This window comes from Bison bison, unplaced genomic scaffold, assembly GCF_000754665.1.
Source record: "Bison bison bison isolate TAMUID 2011002044 unplaced genomic scaffold, Bison_UMD1.0 scf7180017864516, whole genome shotgun sequence".
Classification (NCBI taxonomy): domain Eukaryota; kingdom Metazoa; phylum Chordata; class Mammalia; order Artiodactyla; family Bovidae; genus Bison; species Bison bison.
In genome coordinates this window covers 7,228,453-7,254,933 of record NW_011495069.1, presented here as the reverse complement: position 1 = coordinate 7,254,933, position 26,481 = coordinate 7,228,453, and the positions used below count along the sequence as shown (strand labels likewise).

General features: G+C 39.0%; 1 protein-coding gene across 5 annotated transcripts in view; it reads right to left on the bottom strand.

Annotated features, from left to right (window-relative positions):
* Positions 1 to 3,513: 3,513 nt before the first annotated feature.
* Positions 3,514 to 26,481, bottom strand: part of SRRM1 (serine/arginine repetitive matrix 1) — a 29,369-nt gene continuing 6,401 nt past the window's right edge. For 2 of the 5 annotated variants that reach the window (XM_010830069.1, XM_010830064.1), the window contains 14 exons: positions 26,261 to 26,376; positions 24,141 to 24,344; positions 23,476 to 23,664; positions 23,067 to 23,186; positions 20,748 to 21,022; positions 15,858 to 15,938; positions 15,267 to 15,353; positions 13,840 to 13,984; positions 13,450 to 13,491; positions 10,926 to 11,036; positions 8,489 to 8,950; positions 7,711 to 7,906; positions 4,917 to 5,126; positions 3,514 to 4,537 (listed from right to left, as the gene is read on the bottom strand). In XM_010830069.1, the coding sequence (XP_010828371.1) occupies positions 4,433 to 4,537; positions 4,917 to 5,126; positions 7,711 to 7,906; positions 8,489 to 8,950; positions 10,926 to 11,036; positions 13,450 to 13,491; positions 13,840 to 13,984; positions 15,267 to 15,353; positions 15,858 to 15,938; positions 20,748 to 21,022; positions 23,067 to 23,186; positions 23,476 to 23,664; positions 24,141 to 24,344; positions 26,261 to 26,376 (2,343 nt within the window). In that variant the 3' untranslated portion in view covers positions 3,514 to 4,432. The remainder of the gene's footprint in view (positions 4,538 to 4,916; positions 5,127 to 7,710; positions 7,907 to 8,488; positions 8,951 to 10,925; positions 11,037 to 13,449; positions 13,492 to 13,839; positions 13,985 to 15,266; positions 15,354 to 15,857; positions 15,939 to 20,747; positions 21,023 to 23,066; positions 23,187 to 23,475; positions 23,665 to 24,140; positions 24,345 to 26,260; positions 26,377 to 26,481) is intronic. The other 3 variants (XM_010830066.1, XM_010830068.1, XM_010830067.1) reach the window with 3 other exon arrangements.

Here is a 26,481-nt window from a genome sequence, read left to right as displayed (position 1 = left end):
CTCTCTTGCAATCCCATGGACTGTAGCCCACCAGTCTCCTCTGTCCATGGGATTTTCCTACTGGAAGGGGTTGCCATTTCCTCCTCCAGGAAATCCCAACCCAGGTATTCAACCTGCATCTCCACTGCCTACTGGATGGCAGGTGGATTCTTTACTGCTGAATTCTACTCTGTAGAAACCCTGAGAGCCTACAAGTACAATTTCAGGAATATTCTCATACAGATACAAATCTGCCTTAATACGGCATTGAAGTCTGTCAGCACATGAAAAGATGCTCAACATCATTAGCCATCACAAGACAAGCAAATCAATCCACAGTGAGATACTAGTTCACACCCACTAGGCTAGTTATTATCAAACCGTATTGTTAAGGATGTGGAGAAGTGATAATCCTCATACTCTGCTAATAACAATGTTAAAGACAGTACAGCTGCTTTTGAAAATAGTCCAGCAGTTTCTTAAAAAGTTGGATTATGTATGACCCAGCAATGCCACTCCAAGGTATACATATGTACGTATATACATACCCAAGAGAATATATGTCCACATAAATAAAAACGTACATGCAAATGTTCATAGCACAATAGCTGGAAAGCACAAACAGCTCAAATGTCCAACTGATGAATGGATAAACAAAATGTAGTATATCCACATAAGGCAAAGCCACTTAAGAAATAAAAAATATGAAGTGCCATCGATGAACCTTAAACACACGGGCTTCCCAAGCAGTGCAGTGGCAGAGAATCCACCTGCCAATGCAGGAGATGCAAGAGACGCAGGTTCTACCCCTGGGTTGGGAAGATCTCCTGGAGGAGGAAATGGCAGCCCATTCCAGTATTCTTGCCTGAAGAATTCCATAGACAGAGGAGCCTGACTGGCCACAGTCCATGGGGTCGCAGAGTCAGACACAACTGAGCAGTTTGTAACTTAAATGACAGAAGTCAGACACAAAAGGGCACATACGAAATGATACCAATGAAATGTCCAGAATAAACACATCTATAGACAGCTGGGTCTGCTGGGACTGTCAGGAGAGTGAGAAGTGACTGCTAATAGGCAGTGTCTTTTTAGGGTAATGAAAACGTTCCAGAATAGTGGTGACGGTTGCATAACCTTGTGAATATACTAAGTACCACTGAACTGCACACTTTAAAATGGTGAATTTTATTTAAAGAAAAAATTACATTGTAAAGAGATGATTAAAATCCCTTTCAGACAGCCAAACTAAAACTTGTCATAGTTAACAGAATGACCACATATTATGTTACCTAAGAAAATGGGGACCTCGCTTTGTACTATCGTTACTTTATATGTATTAACTAACACATTAAACTCTTTAAAAACAGAGGTTGTTCCATTATTTGACTCAGATCCAAGAAAGGGAAGCACTTAGATGTTAAGTAACTCTAACCAAGGTCACACAGTGGAAAGCTATGGCAGAAACTTTGGCCTGCCAGACTTATGTTCTTGCCCACTCCAGATTGTATGTTTTTATCCCCAGGAGGCAAATCCTAGATAGCTGGCAGGAGTCACCATGTCTTCGCGTTCCTCACCTCGAGCCCCAGCAATGTCCGGCAAATGACAGTCAATTAAACTTCTTTCCCATCTGTTCATCCAGTATTTGTGCCTCTACAGCCTACTAGGCACTGAGGACAGTCACAAGCAAGACCAAGTCCCTAGGGACCAAAAATACGTCATTTCAGGTCGTAATCATCGCTATAAATGAAAAAAGAGAAGTCAGGAAAGCCTGTCTGAAAAAAACCTAGTAAAGAAACAGGTTAGATCGGGCAGTGAAAACAAAGGCTTTTGGAGAGAACAACTTTGATCAAAGCAAGAGCAAGGACGTAGATATGGCTTGAGCAGACTGAGGGGAGGAGATGAGGATGCCCAAGCAGGTGCTACTGGGTCTTGCAGGCCAGAGTAAGAAATCTGGATTTTACTGAGGCAGGAAAGAAGAGTCTCTTGAGGGTTTTGAGCAGTACTATGATCTGACAAGACTCCCTGGTAGCCCAGTTGGTAAAGAATCCACCTGCCAATGCAGGAGACCTGGGTTGGATCCCTGGTTGGGAAGATCCCCTGCAGAAGGGAATGGCAACCCACTTCAAGTTCTTGCCTGAAAAAATCCCATGCACAGAGCAGCTGGGCAGGCTACAGTCCACAGGGTCGCAGAGAGTCAGACACGACTTAGCAACTAAACTACCACCATGATCTGACAGGCTACTGGGAACAGAACGGCCTGTGTGCATGAGTACTGGACGGTGGACGCCGCCACTGACGCTATCGACTCAATTCTGAGTGAATGTAACAGCTACCAAATGAGACTGAGACAAGATCGGAGGACACGTTCAATTTGGTATGCCTTTCAGACACCCAAATGAACTTATCAACCAGGTAGCTGGACAGGGGTCTAGGTCAAGGGGAAGTTTAACTGGAAGACGTGACACATCAACAAAAAGACATTTAAAATCAAAGGACCTAGGGATTCTTTTGTGTTCGGCAGCTTTCTCTCCAGACTCCCATCACATCACATTTCAAAGCATCCACGAAGAGAGAAAAGAGCTAGTGAGGTAGAGGAAACCTGGTGTGCCCTCTAGAAGGTAAGGGTTTCAGCAAAGGAGCGAGTAAGTCCAAGTCTGCCAGCAGGGCTAGCGAAGGAGGGAAACTGATCGCTCACTTTGGCAAAATGAAGGCTGCTGCTTACCTTAACAAGCAGTTCAGGCAAGTGGAGGAAGGAAAGCCTGCTGAATAAATGAGACAAGTGAACAAATGCATTGAATGAGTGAATGGCTAGACACAAGTACCCCCAAATAATGTTCATGGGTTTGTTCATATTGGAAGGGGTAAGTCAGGAGCAACCACCTTAGATACGGGATATTCTGTGCATTTCCAACATTACCGAATTGTAAAATCAAAAGGAAGTCACATGGAAGATCCTTGAACGCTCTCTTAAGTTGCCCCATACACAGAGATGTGAATGCTACTGTTCTACCTTACATAGTGTTATCAGCTTCCAAGTTCTCTCAAATTATATTACTCTCCTCAATCTTAAAATTAAAAAATGGCCAGTAGGGAGCCAAACACCATACCCACTGACACCAGACACCACCCATACCAACCACCCTCGCCCCGCCCCCCACACAGGTGCATGAACGCACCTCTGATAGAGGGAGGCTGCTCCAGTCATTTGTTAACCTTCATTCACTTCCTGGAATGTGCCACACTCCTTCTGCCTTGGGGTATGCATACTGTGTGCTCTGCCTGAAATTCTTCTCTTCCCCTATGCCTGGCTGACCTGCCCATTATATATGTTCCAATCTCACTGTGTACTTCCCTCTCATGGCACTTATCATATTACTAAATAAAGATGCCAGGACAATTTTATCACCTTGTATTTCCCTTGCCCAATCCTTCCTCTGCCAAAGCTGCCAAGGGGGTAAAAATATAGGCACTGTAAGATTTCTAAGGTGGGTCTCCTGCAGTGTTCAGATGGGTAATAAAAGTGAGTGGCCAACATTTTTAAATTTAGAAATTTATTCTGTTTAATCCACAAGCTTTATATAGCTTTAGTTAAAAAAAAAAAAAAAAAAAACAGAAACAAAAACAAAACAATAACAGTGAAAACAAGACACTATTTCAAAGTCTGGGCCCTTCCAGCTTTCCAAATACAAGAGCTCTGAAAGTTGTATATACTGACTGGAACAAGACAAAATTATGAATGGAGCCATGACATTTCATAAAACAAAATTTTACGTAACTGAAGGATCCTTCCTGGGGCTAATTAATTGCCTTTACAAAAAAAGAGAAAAGAATGAAATTCCAGTGTTCCAAATCAACTTGTTACACATCTATATAAACCCACAGTGTCCTGGCAAACAACATGCTTTCATTTTCTGTCTCATCTTAGAGCTCGAATCCTGATTCATTTCAGCAGAGACTCCACAGGCAACAGGAAAGATTGTGGCATTAAAATATTCATTTATACTTTTGTGGTAGTTCAACAGTGGTCTTATTTCTGGGCAAGCTTGCAAACCATCAAGGTTGAAAGCATCATAACTTAAATGGGTGCTAAGACTCAAATGAGAAAAAGGAAAGAAAAAGAAAGAAAAACCTCTGGGAATAGCCAGGGGTATTTAAAGGAACCATAAGAATGCCAAGAGTATTTAAACCCCCTTTTTTAAAAAGGGGATTTTTCTTTTTTGGCTTAAAATACTTCACTCTAAACGAAGTTATGTCAGCTGTCAATGAAAGAATGTCACTAACACACTGGGGACACCTTTGCAATGTAAATCCATGCCCTTGTTTACATGGTGAACTTCAACCTAGCAATTATTACAACAAATGTTATAGTCTAAAGCTCAAACACATTTTAGCAATTTTGAAATTGAATTGCGTACAAACCAAATAAAATTTACATCGTAACAAACATTTCCACCTAGGACTGTGGGGACACTTGAGCCTTCCGCATTGATCTCAGGGCCTTTTCACGCAGGTGCTTTTCTAAGTCATCAAGGTTATCTTCAGCCTCACTTTCAGTCTCCTAAAAACAAACAAACAAACCAGAAAGGTCGTATCGTTAAATCTTGAGACAACGGTTGCCAATGTTGAGTCTTATCTGTGGTGATGGCAGCACGACTGTGTGAATATACTAAACCATAAAATCACTCCACTTTAAATGGGTGAATTACATGTTTAATCACGTCAAAGTGCTCTTTAAAATATACATTAAGCCTTTTGAACGTTATTCATATTCTTATTTAGCCTTAGCAAATTCCTGCTCTTGGTGGGTGGTCCTAGAGAAACCAATCAGAACAGAGTTAACACTGGGCATCTAATTATTAGAAGAAAATTACAAGCTACTTCTGCACACCAAATAATTTAGCTCTTTGTACAAACTGCAAGACAGGGCCCATAAATACCTTCTTAGGCTCTGGCTCTGCCTCCGGTTCTTCCTGTGCTGATGTGGTTGTGGGAGCAGCTACAGCTGCAGGGGTCACAGCGGCTGCAGCAGCGGCAGCTACAGCCTTCTCCTTCTTGTGTTTTTTGTGCTTCTTGTGCTTCTTATCCTTTTTGTGTTTCTTGTCCTTCTTTTTCTTCTTTTTCTTTCCACCTCCTTCTGGGTCTGAATTCTAGAAATCCAGAAAAACAAAAGCAATAAAGTCAACCTGTCCAATGAAAAATTTTATTTCAAGGGAATAACCAGCTGAATTAATCTCAGGATTTCATAGGGCTTCAGGGGGAAGAAGGTCCAAGACCAGTCACCACCAAGAAAAGTACTCCTAAAGATGGGAGTAAAGACTTCCAAGAGCTGAAATAGATCCTGAAGGTAAATGATTTAAATTTCCCCAACTAACTTTGGGCTTTTCCGGTGGCTTAGCAGTGAAGAATCTGCCTGCAATGCAGGAGACGTGGGTTTGATACCTGGGTCAGGAAGATCCCCTGGAGGAGGGTATGGCAACTCACTCCAGTGTTCTTGCCTGGGAAATCGCATGGACAGAGGAGCCTGGTGGGCTACAGTCCACAGGGTCGCAAAGTGTCAGACACGACGGAAACAACTGAGCATGTGCGCCAGGTCTCCCAGTCACAAACCATGAACCAGGTCTCCAAGACTGGCCTGAGGCTGGGTCTACTTCCAGATGCAAGGAAAAGCTCCATGATGAATACGAAGAAAAGTCTCTGAACTCACCCAAACTGAATTCTGGTTCCTGAACCTACTGGTCAACCTCACACAAGTTGTCTGACTTGTTCTGAGGCCTTTTTATCAACCCCAATTGAGTATTACAATCCCTAATAAAGCTGTTTACGATAATTAAAAATGGGAATATCTGTAAATCACCCATCATACCAGCCTAAGTAATAAAAAACTATTACCCTAATTATAAGTGTGTGTGATTGCCACATCTCTAGTCACTGATCTCTAGAATGCAGGGTTATTTATTCTCCACTGCATATATTCCAAATTTAAGCCAAGAGTAGTTTCTGCTATAAATGCATCTAGTCTGTAATGTAATTTTTAATTTCATATTTCCAAGCAATTACTTAAAATTCCTCATCATTCAACTAGTCTGCACAATAACACAACCCGATTAAGATGGACAACTAACTACTGATGTTTTTTATACAATATAAGAATCTGCCACGATTAATGAATCACAAAGGAAAACAGTTTAAGCTCTGATATTTTACTATCCCAATGATATGTAAGCTTGATGATGTAAAAACAAGAATGTTACTCTTATTTACGTAGCCTGCCAAAGATAAGACTGCTGCTGCTGCTGCTAAGTCGCTTCAGTCGTGTCCGACTCTGTGTGACCCCATGGACTGCAGCCCACCAGGCTACCCCGTCCCTGGGATTCTCCAGGCAAGAACACTGGAGTGGGTTGCCATTTCCTTCTCCAATGCATGAAAGTGGACAGTGAAAGTGCAGTCGCGCAGTTGTGTCCGACTCTTAGCGACCCCATGGGCTGCAGCCTACCAGGCTCCTCCATCCATGGGATTTTCCAGGCAACAGTACTGGAATGGGGTGCCATTGCCTTCTCCAAGATAAGACTATCTGGGTCAATAACGTACTTTCTGTTTCATCTAATATTTTACATGTTCCAATATTCATTTGTTATTACAGAAATAATGTATTTCCAAATTAAGAGCATTAAAATGTAAAGGAGAAAAATTAAAGATCACTAATTATTCTCCTCCAAAACCACTGGTGACATTTTGACATCTTGTGATACTTTTCTTAAAAAATAAAATGTAATCATACTAATAGACATGATGGTGACTGCAGCCATGAAATTAAAAGACGCTTACTCCTTCGAAGAAAAGTTATGACCAACCTAGATAGCATATTCAAAAGCAGAGACATTACTTTGCCGACAAAGGTCCGTCTAGTCAAGGCTATGGTTTTTCCAGTGGTCATGTATGGATGTGACAGTTGGACTGTGAAGAAAGCTGAATGGCAAAGAATTGATGCTTTTGAACTGTGGTGTTGGAGAAGACTCTTCGAGAGCCCCTTGGACTGCAAGGAGATCCAACCAGTCCATTCTGAAGATCAGCCCTGGGATTTCTTTGGAAGGAATGATGCTAAAGCTGAAACTCCAGTACTTTGGCCACCTCGTGTGAAGAGTTGACTCATTGGAAAAGACTCTGATGCTGGGAGGGATTGGGGGCAGGAGGAGAAGGGGACGACAGAGGATGAGATGGCTGGATAGCATCACTGACTCGATGCAAGTGAGACTGAGTGAACTCCGGGAGTTGGTAATGGACAGGGAGGCCTGGCGTGCTGCCATTCATGTGGTCGCAAAGAGTTGGACATGACTGAGCGACTGAACTGAACTGAAGATCAAAACTTTCATTGATTGTGTAATCGTAACTATTCCCAAATAATACTAGAGAGAACAGAAACACTAATTTGCTCCTAGATAATATTAGAATCAAGGTGTTTTTTCCCCCCATTTTTCTAAGTTATTTATATAGCTCAACCTTCACCACCAAAATTATAGAAATTAATACTATAAAAGACACTGGAAATTAGTGGATGTCTATAGAGTATTAAGCATGCACAGTGATGCAAACACCACCACTTATGCGCCTCCTTTTGAAGTCCATCTGAATCACAGAAAATTATGGTCCTCTGAACTACAAAAGACAAAAACCTCTCTCCTTCCAAGTAACCATTTACACTTATAAAGGATGTCCACAACAGGGCAGACATACCCTTGCCGGTGATGGGCTTGGTGTTGGGCTTTTAGCCTTTTTAACCGGTACCGCTGGTGACCAGTTGGTGGAGGGTGACTGAGACTGGACAGGTGACGGAGGTGCTGGGGGCTTTTTCGCTGCTGGCTCAGGAGATCCCGAGACAGATCGGGAAGATGAGACCCTCCTTACCGACTGAGGGCTTGGTGAGGCAGCTCTAGAAACAGAAGGAAAAAATAAAACATTCAGCATTCAAAACAGAGATCCTTCTTTAAGAGAAAACCACCAACTACCATTACACAATCAGATCACCAACTTTAATATTTTACAGCACTAGTTTGCTGGTTGATTGTATCGACACAATTTTTATCATTTAAGTCTCCTGGAGAGTAGTTCCAAGCCCCACTATCCTCTACCCATTCTATTAATGGTTCTTCTTGTAGGAAATTAGTAATGCCATATTTAACACTGCTTTTATCAGTCTTATAGACATGCAAGAAGCATCCTATGCATTGCTTCAGAGCTGGATTTGGAAGCACACTTCTCAATTAACCTGATATCCTTAAGAACCAATAAAATCCTCATTTAGCTCATACCACAAGGAACTATCCTGAAAACAGAAAAGGATATATGAATAGGACCGAGAATTTGCCTTAAAGTTTGTATTCACAGCTGTTCTTTCCTGTTATAAATGTGTGTGTTGTGTGTGTGTTGGGGGTTGGGGGGAGGGAGGAGCTTCCAAACATAAAGAGCTACGCAAGTTAAGTGTTCCTAACCAAAAAGGATAAAACGTTTTTACTTTTTTATCTTTTTGGGTTCCGGAGTCCTGGAGACTCTCCTAATGGGCCTAGAACTTGGAGATGGGGACTGCCTTCTTTGGGGTGACAATGGTGCTCCTCTTTGAACAGGTGGAGGACTTGAGGTCTGAGGAGCGCGAGGCCGTGGTGAGGGCGAATGCCGTTTGTTTGGCTGTGGTGACCGGGCCTCCCGGGCAGATCGGCTCGGGGAAGACCCTTTCCTATGCTTTGATGACAATGAAGGCGAACGTCTCTTGGTGACTGGGGAGCTTCTTTGTTTGGGAGGTGGTGAATGGGAGACCCGACGCTTTGGTGGTGGAGATGGTGATGCCCTTCGTTTAGGAGGGGGAGGGGGTGAAGCCGTTCTTCTCTTTGGAGGTGGAGAAGGAGAGTATCTCCTCTGTATTGGAGGAGAGTATCTTCTTGGGGAAGGTGAGCGACGACGTGGAGGAGGAGACGGAGTCCTAGGAAAAATACATCATGAAAGCTTAAAGGTCCAACAGGACTAAAAACAGAATGCAAAAAAAATTATGCACTTACAACACCAAAGAGAATATTTCTAAGGGGAAATGCCATGCCTTTAAGTTTAAAAAAAAAGAGAAATCACTTAGTAAATTACTGTGTATCCTAGATGATAACAAATAAGACATTCTGGGTAGTGGAGATTTAGGGTTCAGATTGAATTCAAATTTGTCAAGTCATTCAGCAAAACCCATGTAGAATCAATTTAATATTTCTTCAGAAAAGAATCTTGCACTGCTCTGAAGAAACTGAAAATCCATTACTACTATGTAGAAACTAGATAACTATATTCATAAGATTCTACTGACTATGCAACTTGAACTCAGAAGTCTGCTTTAAAGAGCTGTCCTATGGGGAACACTCTCTACACTGGTGTTTGGACTCTGTATTAACAATTAGTGCTCACTTGCACAAGGTTTAAAAGACATCACCCTGCCCTCACTGAGAGACTTGCATTTTGGGAGTCAAAAGAACAGTATTCAATGGAAATCTACTGCTAGGGAGAATGCATTCCTGCTGAAGTCCCACTTGGCCTTCCTCTTAATGCTTAATCCCTATATAAGCTTCAACCACTTGATTTTCTCCTGAAACATTCAGACCTTGAGCTCCCAAGTTTTACTGTCTAAAAATCATCTTTGGGAAAGGCCATACATTGTGCAACATCATAGAATGCATTTCCATTTAACTCTTATTAGTAACTCTGGGCTTCTGCCTATGGGGTCACATAGAGTCGGACACGACTGAAGCGGCTTAGCAGCAGCAGCAGCAATAACTCTGAACCCAGATTTCCTCACCTGGAAAATGGGAATACCACTATTAAGCAAGACCATCTTGCGGACTAAAGATAAACTACATAAAGCGTTTAATGGTTTAGGTGGCACATAAAAGGCATTCAGGGTGTAGTCACTATACCGTTTGATAATGTGTTTGAGCAATTCTCTTAAAAAAAATTTTCCTTTTACTTTGAAATCATTTTTTATTGACAGAGGAGCTGAACAATAGTAAAGACGTGCCACTTAACATCTCATATAACTGTAGAAAAACTGCCAAGACTAGAATGAACCTTAGTGCTAATTTGCTCTTAACTAAAAAATACTAATGCCACCTTAGTTTTCCCCAGTAATGTTCTTTTTCTGTTCCAGGTTCCAAAAATTAGGATCCTACATTGCATCCAACTGTCCCATGCCCTTAGTCTTTCTGCCAATTTATAACAGTTTCTCAGTCTCTCTCACAATCCATTTTTCTTTGAAGTGTACTAATCAGTTACTATGTAGAATAGCTTTCAATCTGGGTTTGTCTGAGATGGTCAGTGCTCTGTGTTCAAAGACCCAGTATCCAGAGATTTAACCAACCCATATTCAATGGGCTGAAAATATTTGAACATAAAAATGTTCCCCCTAAAATCACTAGAGTGATTCTTTTAATTTACTTAACCTCTTTTAATGATATATGGTTTACAAATCATAAAATTCACCCAATTTCAATTGTTTTAGTATATAGGTGACTCATGAACACAGGTTTGAACTACATGGGTCCACTTATATGTGGATTTTAAAAAATACACACAGCAGTACTACACAACCTGCCGTTGGATGAATCCACAGATATGGAAGGCCCAACTGTAAAGTTAGAGTCAGATTATTAGCTACTCGTTGGTACCTTTGACCTCGCTGAAGGTCAACTGCATTCACAGTCTTCAACCATCATGACTCCCAGTTCCCATCCCACCCTGGCCACCATCACCAATCTACTTTCTCTCTCCCTCTACATTTGTGTGTCCTGGACTTGTCAGGTAAATGGAAATGTATAATATGTGGTATTTTGTAAACAGCTGGACGAGGCCACTCGAATAAATGTTTCAATCACAGAAATCCAAAGTTGCTCCCACTAGCACACACGAGCCTATTTCATAAATACCTTCGTCGTGGCGGTGGTGTGGGAGACCTGCGTCGACGAGGTGGAGGAGCAGGAGAAGGAGAACGTCGCCTTCTGGCGGGAGGTGGGGAGGGACTTCTCCTCCGTCTACCACTAAACCAAAGAAGAATTATAGTTGATTCAGAGTCAGTAACATCTGTAACTAAGTGATCGAGATGATTTAGTTTCAGTCACTGTTAACCCAAAGGGCAGGAGCCATCACTCCATCCCTAGAGCAGTGTTTTTCAAACTACACTGCAGTCAGTCAAAACTCCGTCAGAACAGATTTAAATTAAAAAAAGAAAGAAAAGAGAAAATCTAAGTGTTTTAACTATGGTAAATTTTCTTGTGTGAAACTTTTGTTGCAGTATATAAATATGCAGTCTGGGTCACATAAAACATTCTTAACATGACACAAGGTGAAAAAACTTTGATAACACTACCTCAGGGAGTTGCTTTTTAACTGGACTGTACATTGGAAACAGCTGGGAAACTTATCTGAACTTTGTGTTCACCAGGTCTTGGCTGTGGTCCAGCTGATATAGGTTATTAATAAAAAGGTTCTTCAAGTAACTTTTGATTCCTTGTTAGGAAGAACTGCTGTAAAGCCTAGAAAAATACAATGTTCTAATATAGATATTTTAAATTAAAGGCCCAAAATCTGGGTGTCAGTGCTCCAAGTTCTTGATTAAAAAAAAAAAAAAAAGTTCCTGTGGTTGAATATGAGTTGCAAACAATTAATTAAAAACACTACTCCAAAGACAAAGAAAGAAAGCTGCCTGAGCACTTAAGCCATCATGAGGAGCACTGTGGTTAAAATATAGATAAGAATCATAGACCTTTATTCTGAGCTCTGTTGCACAACCACAAAAGGCACACTTTCTCAAGTTAACTTGTCTTGATTCCCCAATAAAACTAAGAGTTCATTAACAGAACAATGAAAATTCTAACATTCATTAACAAACTTGATTTTTAACTTAAACTTGCTTATGCTTTGTGAAGACTAAGATTTCACTTTAAACAGATTTAAGACATAAACTACAAGCGGCCAATAGGTCAAGACAGATCAGCTTCAGATGACATGCAGATACCAAAATTTTAATTACAAGAAAGACAGTAAAAGAGAAGTCAGTTCATTAGCAGGGTTAATACAGGTAATGAAGATTTCAAATGGGTAAAGACATCTGGGTTTTGACTCAAAGAGAAAAAGTTTACACTCACAAACCTGAGTGATGAGATGATATAAAGCAGAACTCCTAGTGTGTTATCAGTAGATATAATAGCACAAGAGGCTATTACTGTTGATTATATGGCTCCTCTTTTAAAATATTCTCATTAAAAACAAAACAAAACAAACCTGAACTCAGATTAGAATCTATGATATACTAATGACATGAGATATTCACCCTGTGCCTCAGTTTCAATTGTAAAATGAAAGGCTTGGCATAACTAAAAGGTCTCTTTCCCTATGTTTCCATGTGAGAAAATTGAAAAGAGAATAAAACCATAACCTGTTAAAAATAAAATAACTAGCATACTTAAGGAACTACAAGAAAAACTTGATAATCACTTATAACTGGAATCTTGACACTGAATAGATCTACAGCTTCTTTAAGCTGATATGACACACATTTCAGGGATTTAAAAGAGAAAAAGGTAAATATCTTCTAGTTACTCTGAACACTTAATGCCAACCCAAGCCTTCAACTGTGTGTAGACACTGTTGAGTATAGAAGTCCCCCACCACCCCACATTATGTAAGAACCAGTTTCATTAAGCCTTGAAACACAAAGCAGCCCTCAGGAATTAGGAATAGACAAGTCTCAGAATGAAGACAGCTTATTATCTATGCAGTGGCCTCTTCAGAACCACATCATTTCCTTAGTCACATGGCAATGAGGACAAGTTATACATGCAACAACTACTGTTTTACACTAAGTATGATTAATATTTGGGCTTCCCAGGTGACACAGTGGTGAAGAATCTGCCTGCCAATGCAGAAGATGCAAGAGACATGGGTTTGATCCGTGGGTTGGGCAGAGTCCCTGCAGAAGGAAATGGCAATCCACTCCAGTATTCTTGCCTGGAGAATTCCACGGACAGAGAACGGGCTACAGTCCATGGGGTCCCAAAGAGTCGGACACGACTGAGCACGATTAATATATCTTTAACTATTAAGGAAGGAATATTCAACAGCCAAAGACAAAAGTTTAGAAGCATGAAAAATATTGCTTTAAGCCTTAGTCATTTTTTAACCTTTTAAATGTCTCTCCTAAGTTTCTCTTGCCTTCCCTATCATCATCACAAAGTCCCCCCCACCCCTGCCCAAATCCAAAGAGCTATTACTACTGTCCTACCTCATTAATTTGATGTGTAAGAAAATATAATTAAATCGAACCAAAACAACTGAGGAACTTCTCCACCATCATAACCTGTAAACCTGAGAACAGGATGTTACCTAAACAGTAAATTAAGTCACTAGAACTTTGACATGTAATCCTAATTTACAAAATAGCATCTAACCAACCTTTTAGTCATTGGCGATTGCCATCGCTTTCCCATCTGCATCCTGAGAGCAGTGGAAAAAAACAAGTGTCAAGAATTCCATTCACCAAATTAATAGAGAGAGATATATATATATATTTTAGATGTTCAAAGATAGTCAGGAAGTAAATGCCATGATTTAACTGGTCTATTCAGGTCATGCACATGCATGACATGCTGGTACAAACTTACTAAATTCTCATTAAACAGTAATAATCACTGAACAAAACAAAATGCAAATACCCCCAAATCTGACCATTTCCTACTATAAGCGCTAATGAAATGGAGTTAACCAAATTCTAAACAAGCCCACAGCCCATCCCTTAAGTTATGAAGCTTTATCACAATTACAGATCAAGAGTGAAAACATTACCGAGGGGAAGCCTCTTTCTGGCGCTTTCGAGGTGATGGAGAGGCACTCCGGGAAGGGGAATGTCTCCGTCGCCTGCCTACCTCACCATTCTTCACATGGGACCTTTTGGGTCGTTCATCTTCTGAGGAAGAGGAGGAGCCAGAATCTAAAATTACACAATAAAGAAAAATTTACATCAGATGTATGCTTAACAGCCTGTACCCGTTTTTGGAAGCTAAGCAGAGGGAGTATCCAAATTAGCAAATCAAGTTCACTAATGTAAGTGAGCACACATACAAGCCATGAGTTCTGAAAAAAAAAAGACAATTACCAATATGGGCTCAATGACTTCAAAGTCAAGCATACATAAATATATATTATTATATAATTATTTCATACAAATCATTTCCATAGCACAAGCCAAGAAAACAGCACTCCTTAAGAATCTAGTGATTTTCCAAAAAGCTCAGTCAAACTTTGCTCAGTCAAACTCGAGCAATTACTTAATTCTAGTTACTCTAAGCACTTTTAAGGCTACTGAAAGCCTGACTGGGGTTTGAATAATTTACTTCATATCCCTATTATTTATCAAACAAAATGTATCTGACATTTCCTATAAACATCAAAAAAATATCCAAAACATAAATGCATTTTCAAACATTTCCATAATTAACTATATCTTAAATGAGCTGCAAAAGCTATATAGCTTTAACTGACTTAATGTCATTGTGGAATGCTTTGGTTTCCATTTTATAAATGAAAAGGAAAGGCAGTGTCTAGACTCCATCACAAATACCAACCGAGTTAATAAAACCAATATATCTGACTTTAAAATCAGATTTCTGTGTATGTACATTTTAATTCAGAAATTTCATTTTATAGATACACTCATATAAACACATACACAGGAAAAAAACTAGAAATAACCTAACTGTCCAAACAGGCAAGTGGCTCCATAATATATTATCAATATTTTAAAAATGTTGCAGCCAGTAAATAAATGAGGTAGATCCTTAAGAACTAACAGGGGAAGATGTCTAGATATAGTAAGTTAAAAAGGCAAGCAATATAATCTACAGTTTGAGCCTGTTAGGTGTTTTTGGTTTGTTTTTAAACTACAGATACTTAATACATGCACAGAAAATGTCTAAATAAAACCTTTGGGGAGTAAGACTGAGGGTTGAGGAAAGAAACATACTTTTCCAATTTTTATTCCTGTTTTAAATTTTGTACTCTGAAGATCTATTACTTTTACAGCAATCTAGAAGAAAATTAAGTTTTTAAGGAAGTACTTAATACCAAAGCTCCAAAACTAACAATCCCTCGTATTTCTATGAAGGCACAAGAATATTTCTCCTAAATACACTCACTACACTTACGGATATTTTTATCTTAAATATTTTTATTAGGATATGCAGAGAGAAAAAGCATGTAGTCAGTGTCCATACCAGATGAAGACTGCTGGTTCTGTCGTCTATACTGGCGTCTCTGCTGCACAGAATCTGCTGCAGCCATTTTGCCACCTTTATCTTCTTCTGAAAGAAGGACGCATTTAGAAAGTGCTTCTTTAGTTATGCATACAGAAAATATACATATTTGAGTTGGGAAATGTTCTCCTAAACTTTTACCTGTGATAGCTGGGTCAAGCACTATCTACTCTTTTTTTTTTCCCCCAAATAAAGGAGGAGCTTAAAATGTCAATTTAAATGCTAATTTAGATTATCTTCACCAAATATAATGAAAAAATAAACTTATCCAGGCATTTGTGACAGTTCAGGCTGTGTGCCAAGCACTTATAAACATTATTTCAGTTAACCACCAAAGACTAAAGGATGGTACTATTACGCATTTCAGAGATGGAGGGGAGAAGAGGCTCAGATAAATTAAGTAATTAAAGCAAAATGTAGTGGAACTAGGGATTCAAACAGGCCAGTCTGACTTCCAAGTCCTAGCTCTTAATCATTAAGCCATAAACTATAATTAATCTTTAACCAGAATCAAATTCAGCTTAAAAAACAAAACAAACACAAAACACGTACCCGATTCAGACAACTCTACTTTCCGAGGCTTCGGTGCTGGTGAAGGGGATTCTCTTTTCTCAGTACCTTTATGTTTTGTCACTAAAAACAAGCGGGGAGGGGAAAAAAAAGCCCCACTTACATACATTAAAAAAACGAAACAAAAGGCTACACATCTTAATGATACAAAAAAAGTGTGACTCTTCTCATAAATAATTTACTGACAATTAAAAAGTTCTTTTAAAGATCCTGTTGTCATTACCTGAAGCAAAAGAAGTAATTCATAAATGTTTGGTGAAAAGCCTCAGAAAGTTCTACAATGACTTTAAAACTTTCAAACTTTCTCCCAAGAGAACCAGTTCAGAGAATAGCATTTCAGTTCAGTTCAGTATGCAGAAGGAAATGGCAACCCACTCCGGTATTCTTGCCTGGAGAATCCCAGGGAGGGAGGAGCCTGGTGGGCTACAGTCCATGGGGTCGCAAAGAGTTGGACACAACTGAGCAACTTCACTTCACTTCAGTTTGGTAAACCTCTTTGTGCTACATTAAGCACACACTCTTGACCATGTAAGCACTTTTAAGCACTACTACAGGTTGGTCCAGAAAAGTAATAAAGATGATAAACAATTAATACATAAGCTCTGATGAAACTTTCACAGAGAAAAACATTTCATCTGGAAATCTGAGGAACAAATTGGTCATCTAAAGAGATGAAAAAAACTTTAAAAAAAGTTGGTCTTCCCTGGTGGCTCAGTGATAAGGAATCTGCCTGCCAATGCAGGAGACACGAGTTCAATCCCTGGTCTGGAAAGATCCCACATGCCACGGAGCAACTAAGCCTGTGCACCACAACTACTGAGCCCTCACACCTCAGGGTCTGAAGCCCACACGCCCTAGAGCCCAGTGCTCAGCTACACGAGAAGCCACTGCAACGTGAAACCCGTGCACAACTAGAGCACAGCCCCAGCGTGCCACAACTAGAGCAAAAGCCCAAGAAGCAATGAAGACCCAGCACAGCCAATATATAAAATCATACATATATATATATGCAGACTTGCACCATGGTAAAAATACTAAACGCTAAGACTAAAGGTTTCTTTCTAAAGCTTAATTTAAAAAAGTAACCTCAACCAAAGTCACCCAAATAATTCAAGTGAACTAGGATCTGAATCCAAGACACTATTTCTATGGCATAGGCATAAGCTTTAATTTCTAACAATTACTATTTCTGTTTATACTATCCATCCCATTGCTTCAACTAAAATCAAATGTTTATACATAATCATTAATTTTACCTAAGATTAACCTGAAATATCAGAGAACAGTCCTCTAAGAACTAAACCTGAAGACAATATGATCCCCTCAGGATCCTCACATTTGTTTTTGTTTCACTGAAGCAATTAACATGAAATGTTTAACCTAACATTTATATAATTTTGTTTAACAGACATTCATATTCAAATTTCTCTAAAGATTTATTTTAAGAGGCAGTAACGGCAATCTAATCATCTTTGCTGAGGCAATCCAATCAAAGAATTTAACTATACTTTTTATTAATTCTACCTAATAATAAGCCTTTTGGACAAATCACTGGAATGGCTAATGAATCCAGTGATTAGATAATCCAGTGACATTTAATTAGTGATCAGTAGCAAGACTGCACTTAACAAGTATTAGCCTCCAATTAAAATAAATAAATTTATATTAAAACATGCATTTTAACAAATTCAAAGGCACAAATAGAAAGGCCTTTAAAATTTTAAACGTGCAAAGCTCTTTTCTGGATAGGTCCCTCTTCATTTTTAAGTGTCAGTGAATCTTCAACTCTTAAAATGATATTTTAGGGGATCTAGTTTATAAACCTGCATATCAAAGTACCACTTTAGAGAACTGGGTTCTGAAATGTGTACTTGGACGCCAAAATGCATTTTCCTCTAAGAAACATCAAAAATGTGGTTATGTTTGCTATATATTTGGCAAATAAATGCCTGTTTAGTAAATAATGCAATTGAGCTATAACATTATATTTTTCCCCTACGGAAGCTTGTATTTGGAGTTTTATCCTGATTTAATCTCTACAATGGGTTGGCTAAAATAGTCTTGAGTCATTATTGATATAATCAGTGCTAAACATACTCCCTACTCTGGCTTAATAAGACTAACTGAATCATAGTATTATTAATACTGTTTCATCAGTGCTTGCTTGTCTAGGTAAGATTTTTCAACAGTTCATTTTTATCTTAAAAAAAAAAAAAAGCTTATTTTTATGTTGATGTTGTTTCGTTTTTAGTGTTCAATGGGGAAAATCATTCTAGCATGAAGTTTGAAATCTCCGAAGTCACCGAAAAATCAGTATTTTAAATTTATTTCAGTAGTCCTATTAATCATTAATTTTGCAGACTTGCTTGAAAGATCAATCTGGTAAAGATAAGCTACTCTGTGACCAGAATTATTAGTAAAAGAATCATTAAGTATTTACAGAGCATAATTTATATTGCTGCACTGATCTCAACTTAAAATTTTCATCACCACTATAGGTACAGATCCTCTGGAAACATATTTCATTAAATATTTCACTGATTTCAAAGCACTGTTTTATGTACTAAGATAATGCCAATTTAACTATGACATGCCATTGATTACAAAATGCTTCCTTTCAGATGAGAATGTGTATTATATTCCAAATAGTTTACCTTTAATTCTCCAAAAGTTTTCCTTCTTTCCTCCCACTCCATCCACCCACTATTAACAGTAGAACCTTAAGGCCGTGATTGATAACTACCACATGAAATACAAAAGTAAAATATATCACTTTTCAATGGTATCACTACTCTTATTAGCAGTGGAGACAAGAAAGGAACTTCTGAAATCACACTACCAGGTACAGAAGCTGAAAAACTTGATCCTGCCTTCCATCTCTCTCCCCTAACAATCAAAACAGGCATTTGGGGTTAGGAAAGCTGGGAGACATTTTTCAACTGAGAACCCAAATTCTAGTTCTGGCTGGTTGACCCTGACTCAATCACTTAACCTGAGAACCTGTTTCCTGATGACAATCCCTGAAGTCTTTCCTAGCTCTGAAATTTCATCACAAAGGGTTGGGATCTCTTTACTATAAAAAGCTATTTATCTCCAAGTAGTTAGAACCAGTATTCAGCTTCAGTGGACAAAAGGCAGCTCTCACTACACTGCCCACAGTCTGCTTCTTTGGTTGGGTTTTGCCTGGACATGGAAGACCTGTCCCATCAGCTCCAGGAATATAACTGGTCCCTTGTCTTCCACCTTCACTTCCCTTCACTGTGACTTGTTTTCAAAAAGCAGCAGTCCACTCTTTCTGACAACATATCAAAACAAGAGGTGGTACCTGTGCAGACCCTAAGAAAGGTAACAATGCTTAATCAACTTATTTAATAAGGATTCAGTCCTTCCGCTCAGGTACTTTAATTACCCTTTGGTGATGTAAATAGAAAAATCATAATCTGATATATGTCTGCAAGGTAACAGGTACCTTTATAACACATTTTTTTTTTTTTTTAAACTAGACAACTTTATAGCTCCAGAGAAAGGAAAGAAGTATTCAGAAGTGCAAAAACTTCACCAGAAAAGAAAAATAGGTCAGGGCAATAGGCATCAGTGACTGGGAACTCTTCAACAGAAAGTAATATGGGACATGATTATTATGAAAGTAAGTTATCCTAAGACACCCATACTTAAAGGTATCTCTGTTTTTATTCAGCTGTCAGTCTGATGAGTCAATGCAACAAAAATGACTGCATAATATTCATGTTATCAGCACATTAACCTGTTGAAGTTCAGAAATAATCTAATCACTCTTTACATATTACCAGCATCTGACAGTACCCTCACCCCTCACTCTGACAGCATGTCTACACTTCACACTAACAGACTTCAAAAAAGCAAAATGTCTTTCTAGAAATCACCATATTGCAGAGTTATGGGGCCAGGGGGTGATGGAGGGGTGGACACAAACGAAGCAGCAGGGTGCTGATTAGAAATGCTGCTCTCGTCAACCTCAAAAAAACGCAACAGTCAAGATTTTGCCTGCGATATCCCCATTTTTTTCATTTATAACCTGAAAACTTAAATGTGATCAGAGCAATCCCAATATATATTAATCTACAGATTGCTCCTTAAAACCCAGTTACTGTAACAGTTCTTTTATGATCTCACCCTTCCCCCTCTACTCACCTATCAGGTTGTTTATTATTCCAGCCCTAAGTACCAGAGGCTCAACTCAAAATGGATACCATAGTTTTTCTCCACTGTGTATTTAACGCTTAAGAAACAAACGCCAGCAGACCACAACCTTCACTCAAGACTAACATAGCATTCTACTTGCCTGGCAGGATCACAGATCATAAGTGCCTCAGAAATCAATCTGCAGAATAAAGCAAGGACGACACTCAGAAGAACCTTGCCTAGAGCCTAAATTAAAAAAAACCAACCAGCTTTTAGGAGGACACCATGTTCCTCCCTAGAGAGTACAATATGCCACAGAAAGAATTAAAACAGAATATTAAGTCCTCCAGTAAGATATCAAACAAAATATCTGCAGGGTATAAAAAAAGTTAACTGGTCTCATAGTAATAAAACGATCCCTTTACCATGACAACACAAACTTCTGGTAAGTTACCCCAACTCTAACAGCCCACGGCTGGTAATAGTACATTTTCCCACCTACTCAACGCCAGAGGGCAATGCTAAAAACAAAACCATTTTACACGTAAACTCCATTTCAGCAAACCCCCAGGAGCTTAAAGCAGGAAAAAAAAGGTGAGAGTCTAAGCAAATTTACAAAAAGCACGACACAAATACTACCCAGCTATCTCATACTCTGAAAGGAGCAGGGACAACATGAAGAAGAACATACTGTTTTTATGTGATTTTTACCTTTACCTGAAGTTCTCCCTGGAGAGACAGAAACACGACTTTTCCTTGTACGGTTTGACTGCTGGGGTGTTGGGGAATGACGAGTTTTTGGCGGTGGAGTAGCTGGAGGTGATGGCCTATGCCTTCGCCTCGGAGGACTTGCTGAAGGAGATAACCTACGAGTTTTTCGAGGAGGGCTGGATGTCCTCTTCGGAGGCTTCTTTGGCGGTGACCGGGAACGAGATGAAGATGATGATGAACTACTCCCAGACAAGGATGCCGATGAACGCCTTCTTCTGTGGAACAAAGTACTCATGTTCATTAACTGCATGTTTAGAGAGAATGACCTTACAGGTATGTATATGTACAGTTTACACAAAAATACAGCTATTTTTATCCAACTTTTGAGTTTATGTAGCTAAGCACATAAATGAGTTTGCTTTTTTAAAAAAGTGTGAAACAAAACCATAACCCAGGATAGGAAACAGCTAGTTCTGAGACTAACTAAATAACTTATTCTGATAAATGCTTCTGTTTGAGAGTTGTCTTTCCCATAGTTATAAAATGTCAAGTGCTATACAACTAACCGGTCTCTTCTCGCCTTAGGAATAATGAGTGCTTTGGAGTCTGCATACAAAATTGGGGTGGCAAAGTATTTTTTCATTTAATAACACAATGTCAAGCAACCTTTTATGTTGCATTAAAAAAAAGCACAATATTAGGAATTCATTTAGCTACATAAACTTAGAAGCAGGGGACTCTCGAATTCTGCGGCAAAATCTGTGGTAAGTTCTGTTGCAATTATGTGTACCTGCAGAATTCACCTTTGGCGGAAGAATTCCTGAGAACCTGAAAAAAAGAAACCCTACCTTAAGTGTGAGACAAAAACTGGCTGAAAGGGAATCTTACACAATCTGCAAATTATCTTGACTGCTAAATGGCTTAGTAAGCAATTAAAACACACTGTTTGCAAAACTCCAGTATGAGAAGTAGCTGTTTCCACTAACCTTATACTACAAAGCACCAGCATTACTTTTCTCCTAAGGAGGAACAATAAATTTTAGAAAAGTGGGATGCCTAAAATTGACCATTTACATCTTTAGTCTCTTCACTAGTAACATCAATTCCATAATTTCTATTAGTACTTATAAAAAATGGTCCAAAATATCTGGACAACTCCTCCCTGGAAAAAAATACTGTCTTTTTTGTTTGTTTCTGTCTTATTTTGGCCACATTGCAAGGGTTGTGGAATCTCAGTTCCTCAATCAGAGATTGAATCCGGGCCACATTAGTTAAAGTGCCTAATCCTAACCACTAGACCACCAGAGAACTCCTCCAAAATATCTTCTTTAAAAATATGGGATTCTGGAAAACTTCAGACTGCAGAAACAAAACAAAATTACAGAGCTTATTATCTCCAAGTTGATTTGGTTCCTTGAAAAAACTTCAGAGACTCAAAACACAAAAAACTCTGTCCTAAATATAATCTGAAGCACAATAACCAGTTCCTTCTAAAAACAGGTGAAATGCATCGTCAAGAAGGCACAAAACTCTGCTACCAGTACACTACACCTCTACTCAAGGCAGGTGTGGCAATAATCTTTTTGTTCAAAGTGTTTGATCCTAACATTTTACCTTATGCTAATTTAAAAATTAAGAACACCAGTATTGACAAAGTGACTTTTATGCCAAGTCTCTTCAAAAATAGGACCAAACTGCCATTAATGGTTATTATCTATGGAATGAGGCTGTAATTTTCAAATCATTTCATTTCTACTTGAACTGTTTATTGTTAAGTACTCTTATTTCTTTAATATGGAAGAAACATTATGTATAATGGATTATTTTAACACTCCAGCATTTTTGCCTGGGAAATCCCATGGTGGGCTACCATCTACTGGGTTGTGAGAGTTGGACACGACTTAGTGACTGAACAGTAACAAAAGCTGTTTATCGACTCTATAGTCATCTATATTCAGAAGCTAGTGGTAATCAAAAGCCAAAAGGAGAAGGTGGACAATTCCCTTACTTGGTTTAAGATTTCCTGGTAGGGTCCAAAAGGGTAAAGATGAACACAAATACCCAAAAAGATGGTGAATGTCTTGTTTTTTTAATCTTCTAACACTGGATTAAGTGTTATCACTCAAAAATAACAGCATTACACCTCAAATGAGGTATCCCTTCATGAGACATTACCTATTATTGCTCATGAGTTCTTTTTTTTTCTTTCCTGAAGGAACACTAACTCAAAGATTAGCCTGGAACAGACAAAATGCACTTCTGTACACCTGACAGCTCCACATTTAGAAAAGCCACCCCCCCAAACCCCCAAACCCTCACCGTCTCACTGGAGATCTACTCCTCCTGTGCCTTGGTGGAGGAGGCATTCGTCTCGGCGGGGTTCTTCTTCGAGGAGATGGCCGTCTTCTTGGGCTTGGCCGCCTTCTAGGTGAGTATGATCTGCCACAACAGAATTAGAATCTGAATAAACCATACGCAAGGAATGAATTCCTTAGCACAGTTTTCTCAACAGCTACATTTAAAAAATGGATTTCAAGGGACACAATTTCTTATTTGTGTGGAGATTTTTAATAGAATGTAGAGAGTGTTCTCAAATTATCTCTGGAAATCCAAAACATAAACCTGTGCTAAATTAAATTTTCTACTGCTTTGAAATAATTTACCTACCTCTACCTAGGAGAACACATAAAAATCCAACATCTATTCAGATCTTAAAGGCACTACTCACCTTGATCGAGATCTATGGCGCCTTCTTGGTCTAGTATGAGAAGGAGAGCGAGAACGTGTCCGGGATCTTGACTTGGAACGTGACCGAGATCTTGGTCGGGCCTTTTCCTTTTCCTTTTTGGAGTTTTTCTCTGGAGAAGGTTCTTTAGGCTCTAGTACTGGTTCAGTCTTGGGAACTTTCAGGATGTCACTGTGGGGTGGGGGTGGGAGGTTGAAAAAAAGCTTATTTTGTGCCTTTTCTACTCAGACTCCTAAGTCTTAATACAATGATATGAAAAAGTTATTTCTCTCTTTAAAAAGTTTTCAAAATCTATGAAGACATCTAGAAAGATGTATATACATCACTGAAATCCAGTGAACAACTAACAATTTTAATCACATGTATTTTTTAAGAGTGCAAAGGTGTCCATGATACGGGGGATGGGGGAGCAAGCTACAGTATATACAATATCTGAAACAGCACCACCAGCAGGTAGCAGGGGTCACCTCTGGGTCATCTTACTTATACTCTACTATAAAGTTTTAATTTCTTTTCAACAATCTAACTTTACATTTTAAAAACCTGTAAGGAAAACAAGTTTACATTTCTAACTCACAAGGATATTTATTGTCACTTAATAACAGACTAAAACTGTGATATTTAAAAATGAATTTTTATGTACTTGCCTCGTAGAAGTGGCCTCTTGTACTGAAGGTTCTTTTACTTTCACTGATGGCTCGGGGAGCTCTGGAGTTTTTTCCTTCTTCTCTGGAGCAGGGGAAGGACTCCGGCTTTTGGTTCTGTGACGGGGAGATCGAGAATGACTGCGCTTTCTCTCTCTCCTGACAGGGGAAGATCGTCTTCTAGGGGAAGGAGATCTGGATTTGCGTCTAGGATGAAAGCAATTTTTTTTTCAGGTTTTTTAAATAACGTGGACCAGGGAAAAGGGTCAAAATAAGTGAGGTTAACCTTTTACACCATTGTCTACACCTGTGCAATTCCTATAGATACAAGATATTGTCTCACATTTATTTAACAGGAAAAGGGCTGAGATAACACCAGAAAAACAAGCAAATGAAGGATAATAACATTCTCTAGTGTAACAGTTATTAAGTGTTAATCAGTCATGTCTGACTCTTTGTGACCCCATGAACTGTAGCTCACCAGGCCCCTCTGTCCATGGAATTCTCCAGGTAAGAATACTGGAGTGGGCTGCCATTTCCTTCTCCAGGGGATCTTCTTGACCCAGGGATTAAACCTGGGTCTCCTGCATTGCAGGTGGATTATTTACTGTCTGAGCCACCAGGGCAGTCCCATAACAGTTATAAGAGAGGAACATACTGACCTAGGACTCTAGATTTAGGTTCTTAATCATTCTGAGAGTTGAGAAGACCAAAGGACAACTTTTTACAGGAAGAGGACGTGTAAAAGGAATGAAATATGTAGAAATAAGAAAGCTGTCCGTTCAAAGTGAAAGTCACTCAGTTGTGTCCGACTCTTTGCGACCCCATGGACTATGCAGTTCATCGAATTCTCTAGGCTGGAATGCTGGAGTCGGTAGCCTATCCCTTCTCCAGGGGATCTTCCCAACCCAAGAATCGAACCAGGGTCTCCTGCATTGCAGGTGGATTCTTTACCAACTGAGCTATCAGGGACACTCTGCATATAAATCAGATCTAAAAAAGCAGTTTAGATCCAGACAGATCCCATCAAAATTCATCAGGTACTCTTGGTATTGCACAAAAAATGACTAGGGCAATTAAAGCAATATGCTCTTCAGAAGAGGATGAATGTATCAAACTTGCCTAAGAGAGCTTTTTGGGAAGAGAAGCCCCTTTTCCATTTCAACAGCAGTTTCCCTAACCTGAAATAAAAGAGTAAATCTGGTTCACTTCAAATAGTTACCACTATGATTTGTGCATAACTCTAGAACTACTGCTTCCCTGCTAACAGCTTTTCATATCAAGTATATCAATAAAAGGGACAAAGAAATTACCTGCTCTCTTTACTAATTCCAGCCAGCTAATTTATGAAGATACTAGAATCCTAAAAACGGAAAGCCTAATGGAATTCTCACCAGCAAAAATACAAAAGTTGAATCATGGATTAAAAAATGGGAACCTAACCATAGTCTCAATGGAAGGAAAAAGCAAGCAAGTATCTGTTTTGCATTCAGTACAACCATCTAAGAAAAGTGCAATATGAAAGGCTAGTAGGTATAGACTTCTAATTGAAAAAAAAAAACAAAACTAAAAAAAGAATTGGAGTACATTAAAGTAACTCAAAATAATTTAAAGCAATATGAAAGACAAGCCAAGATTTTGATTTAGGAATTAAGGGACTGACTAATTTACCTAGATTTTAGAGATAATTATTATAGTCAAATGATGATCTGTCTTAAAACAAGAAATATCTTAGTCCAGAGGCAAGCCATAGCTCACCACAAAAACTGTATGATGGAAAAATTTCCTGAATTGTACTGTTAGCTTCCTTTTTAAACTGTGTAACTTTCTGGACACAATATTTTAATACCTAAGATACTCATAAAACATTAGGTATGCACCATATGTAAAATAGATAGACCATGGGAATTTGCTGTATGATTCAGGGAACTCAAACCAGGGTTCTGTAACAACCTAGAGGGGTGGGAAGGAGGTTCAAGGTGGGGAGGACATAGGTGTACCTATGGCTCATTCATGTTGATGTATGGCAGAAACCAACACAATATTGTAAAGCAATTATCCTTCAATTAAAAATAAATTAACATAAACCCCCCAAAATATCAGGTATGCAGATTGTGCGGTACCTTCTTGGGCTTCGAGACCGCTCCCTTTTTTCTCTGCTGCTTTCTTTTTCTTCTTTATCCCTCTTATCCTTGTCTTCATCTTGCTTTTTCATAGATGCCAACTTTTCTTGTTCAATCTGTAAAGATAAGGTTTTCAAAGAAAACAGTTGACCATTTGAGATTAACGAGCAAACTGTAGACTGTATATCTGATAAAAACCAATGTTATATATAACTGTCTTT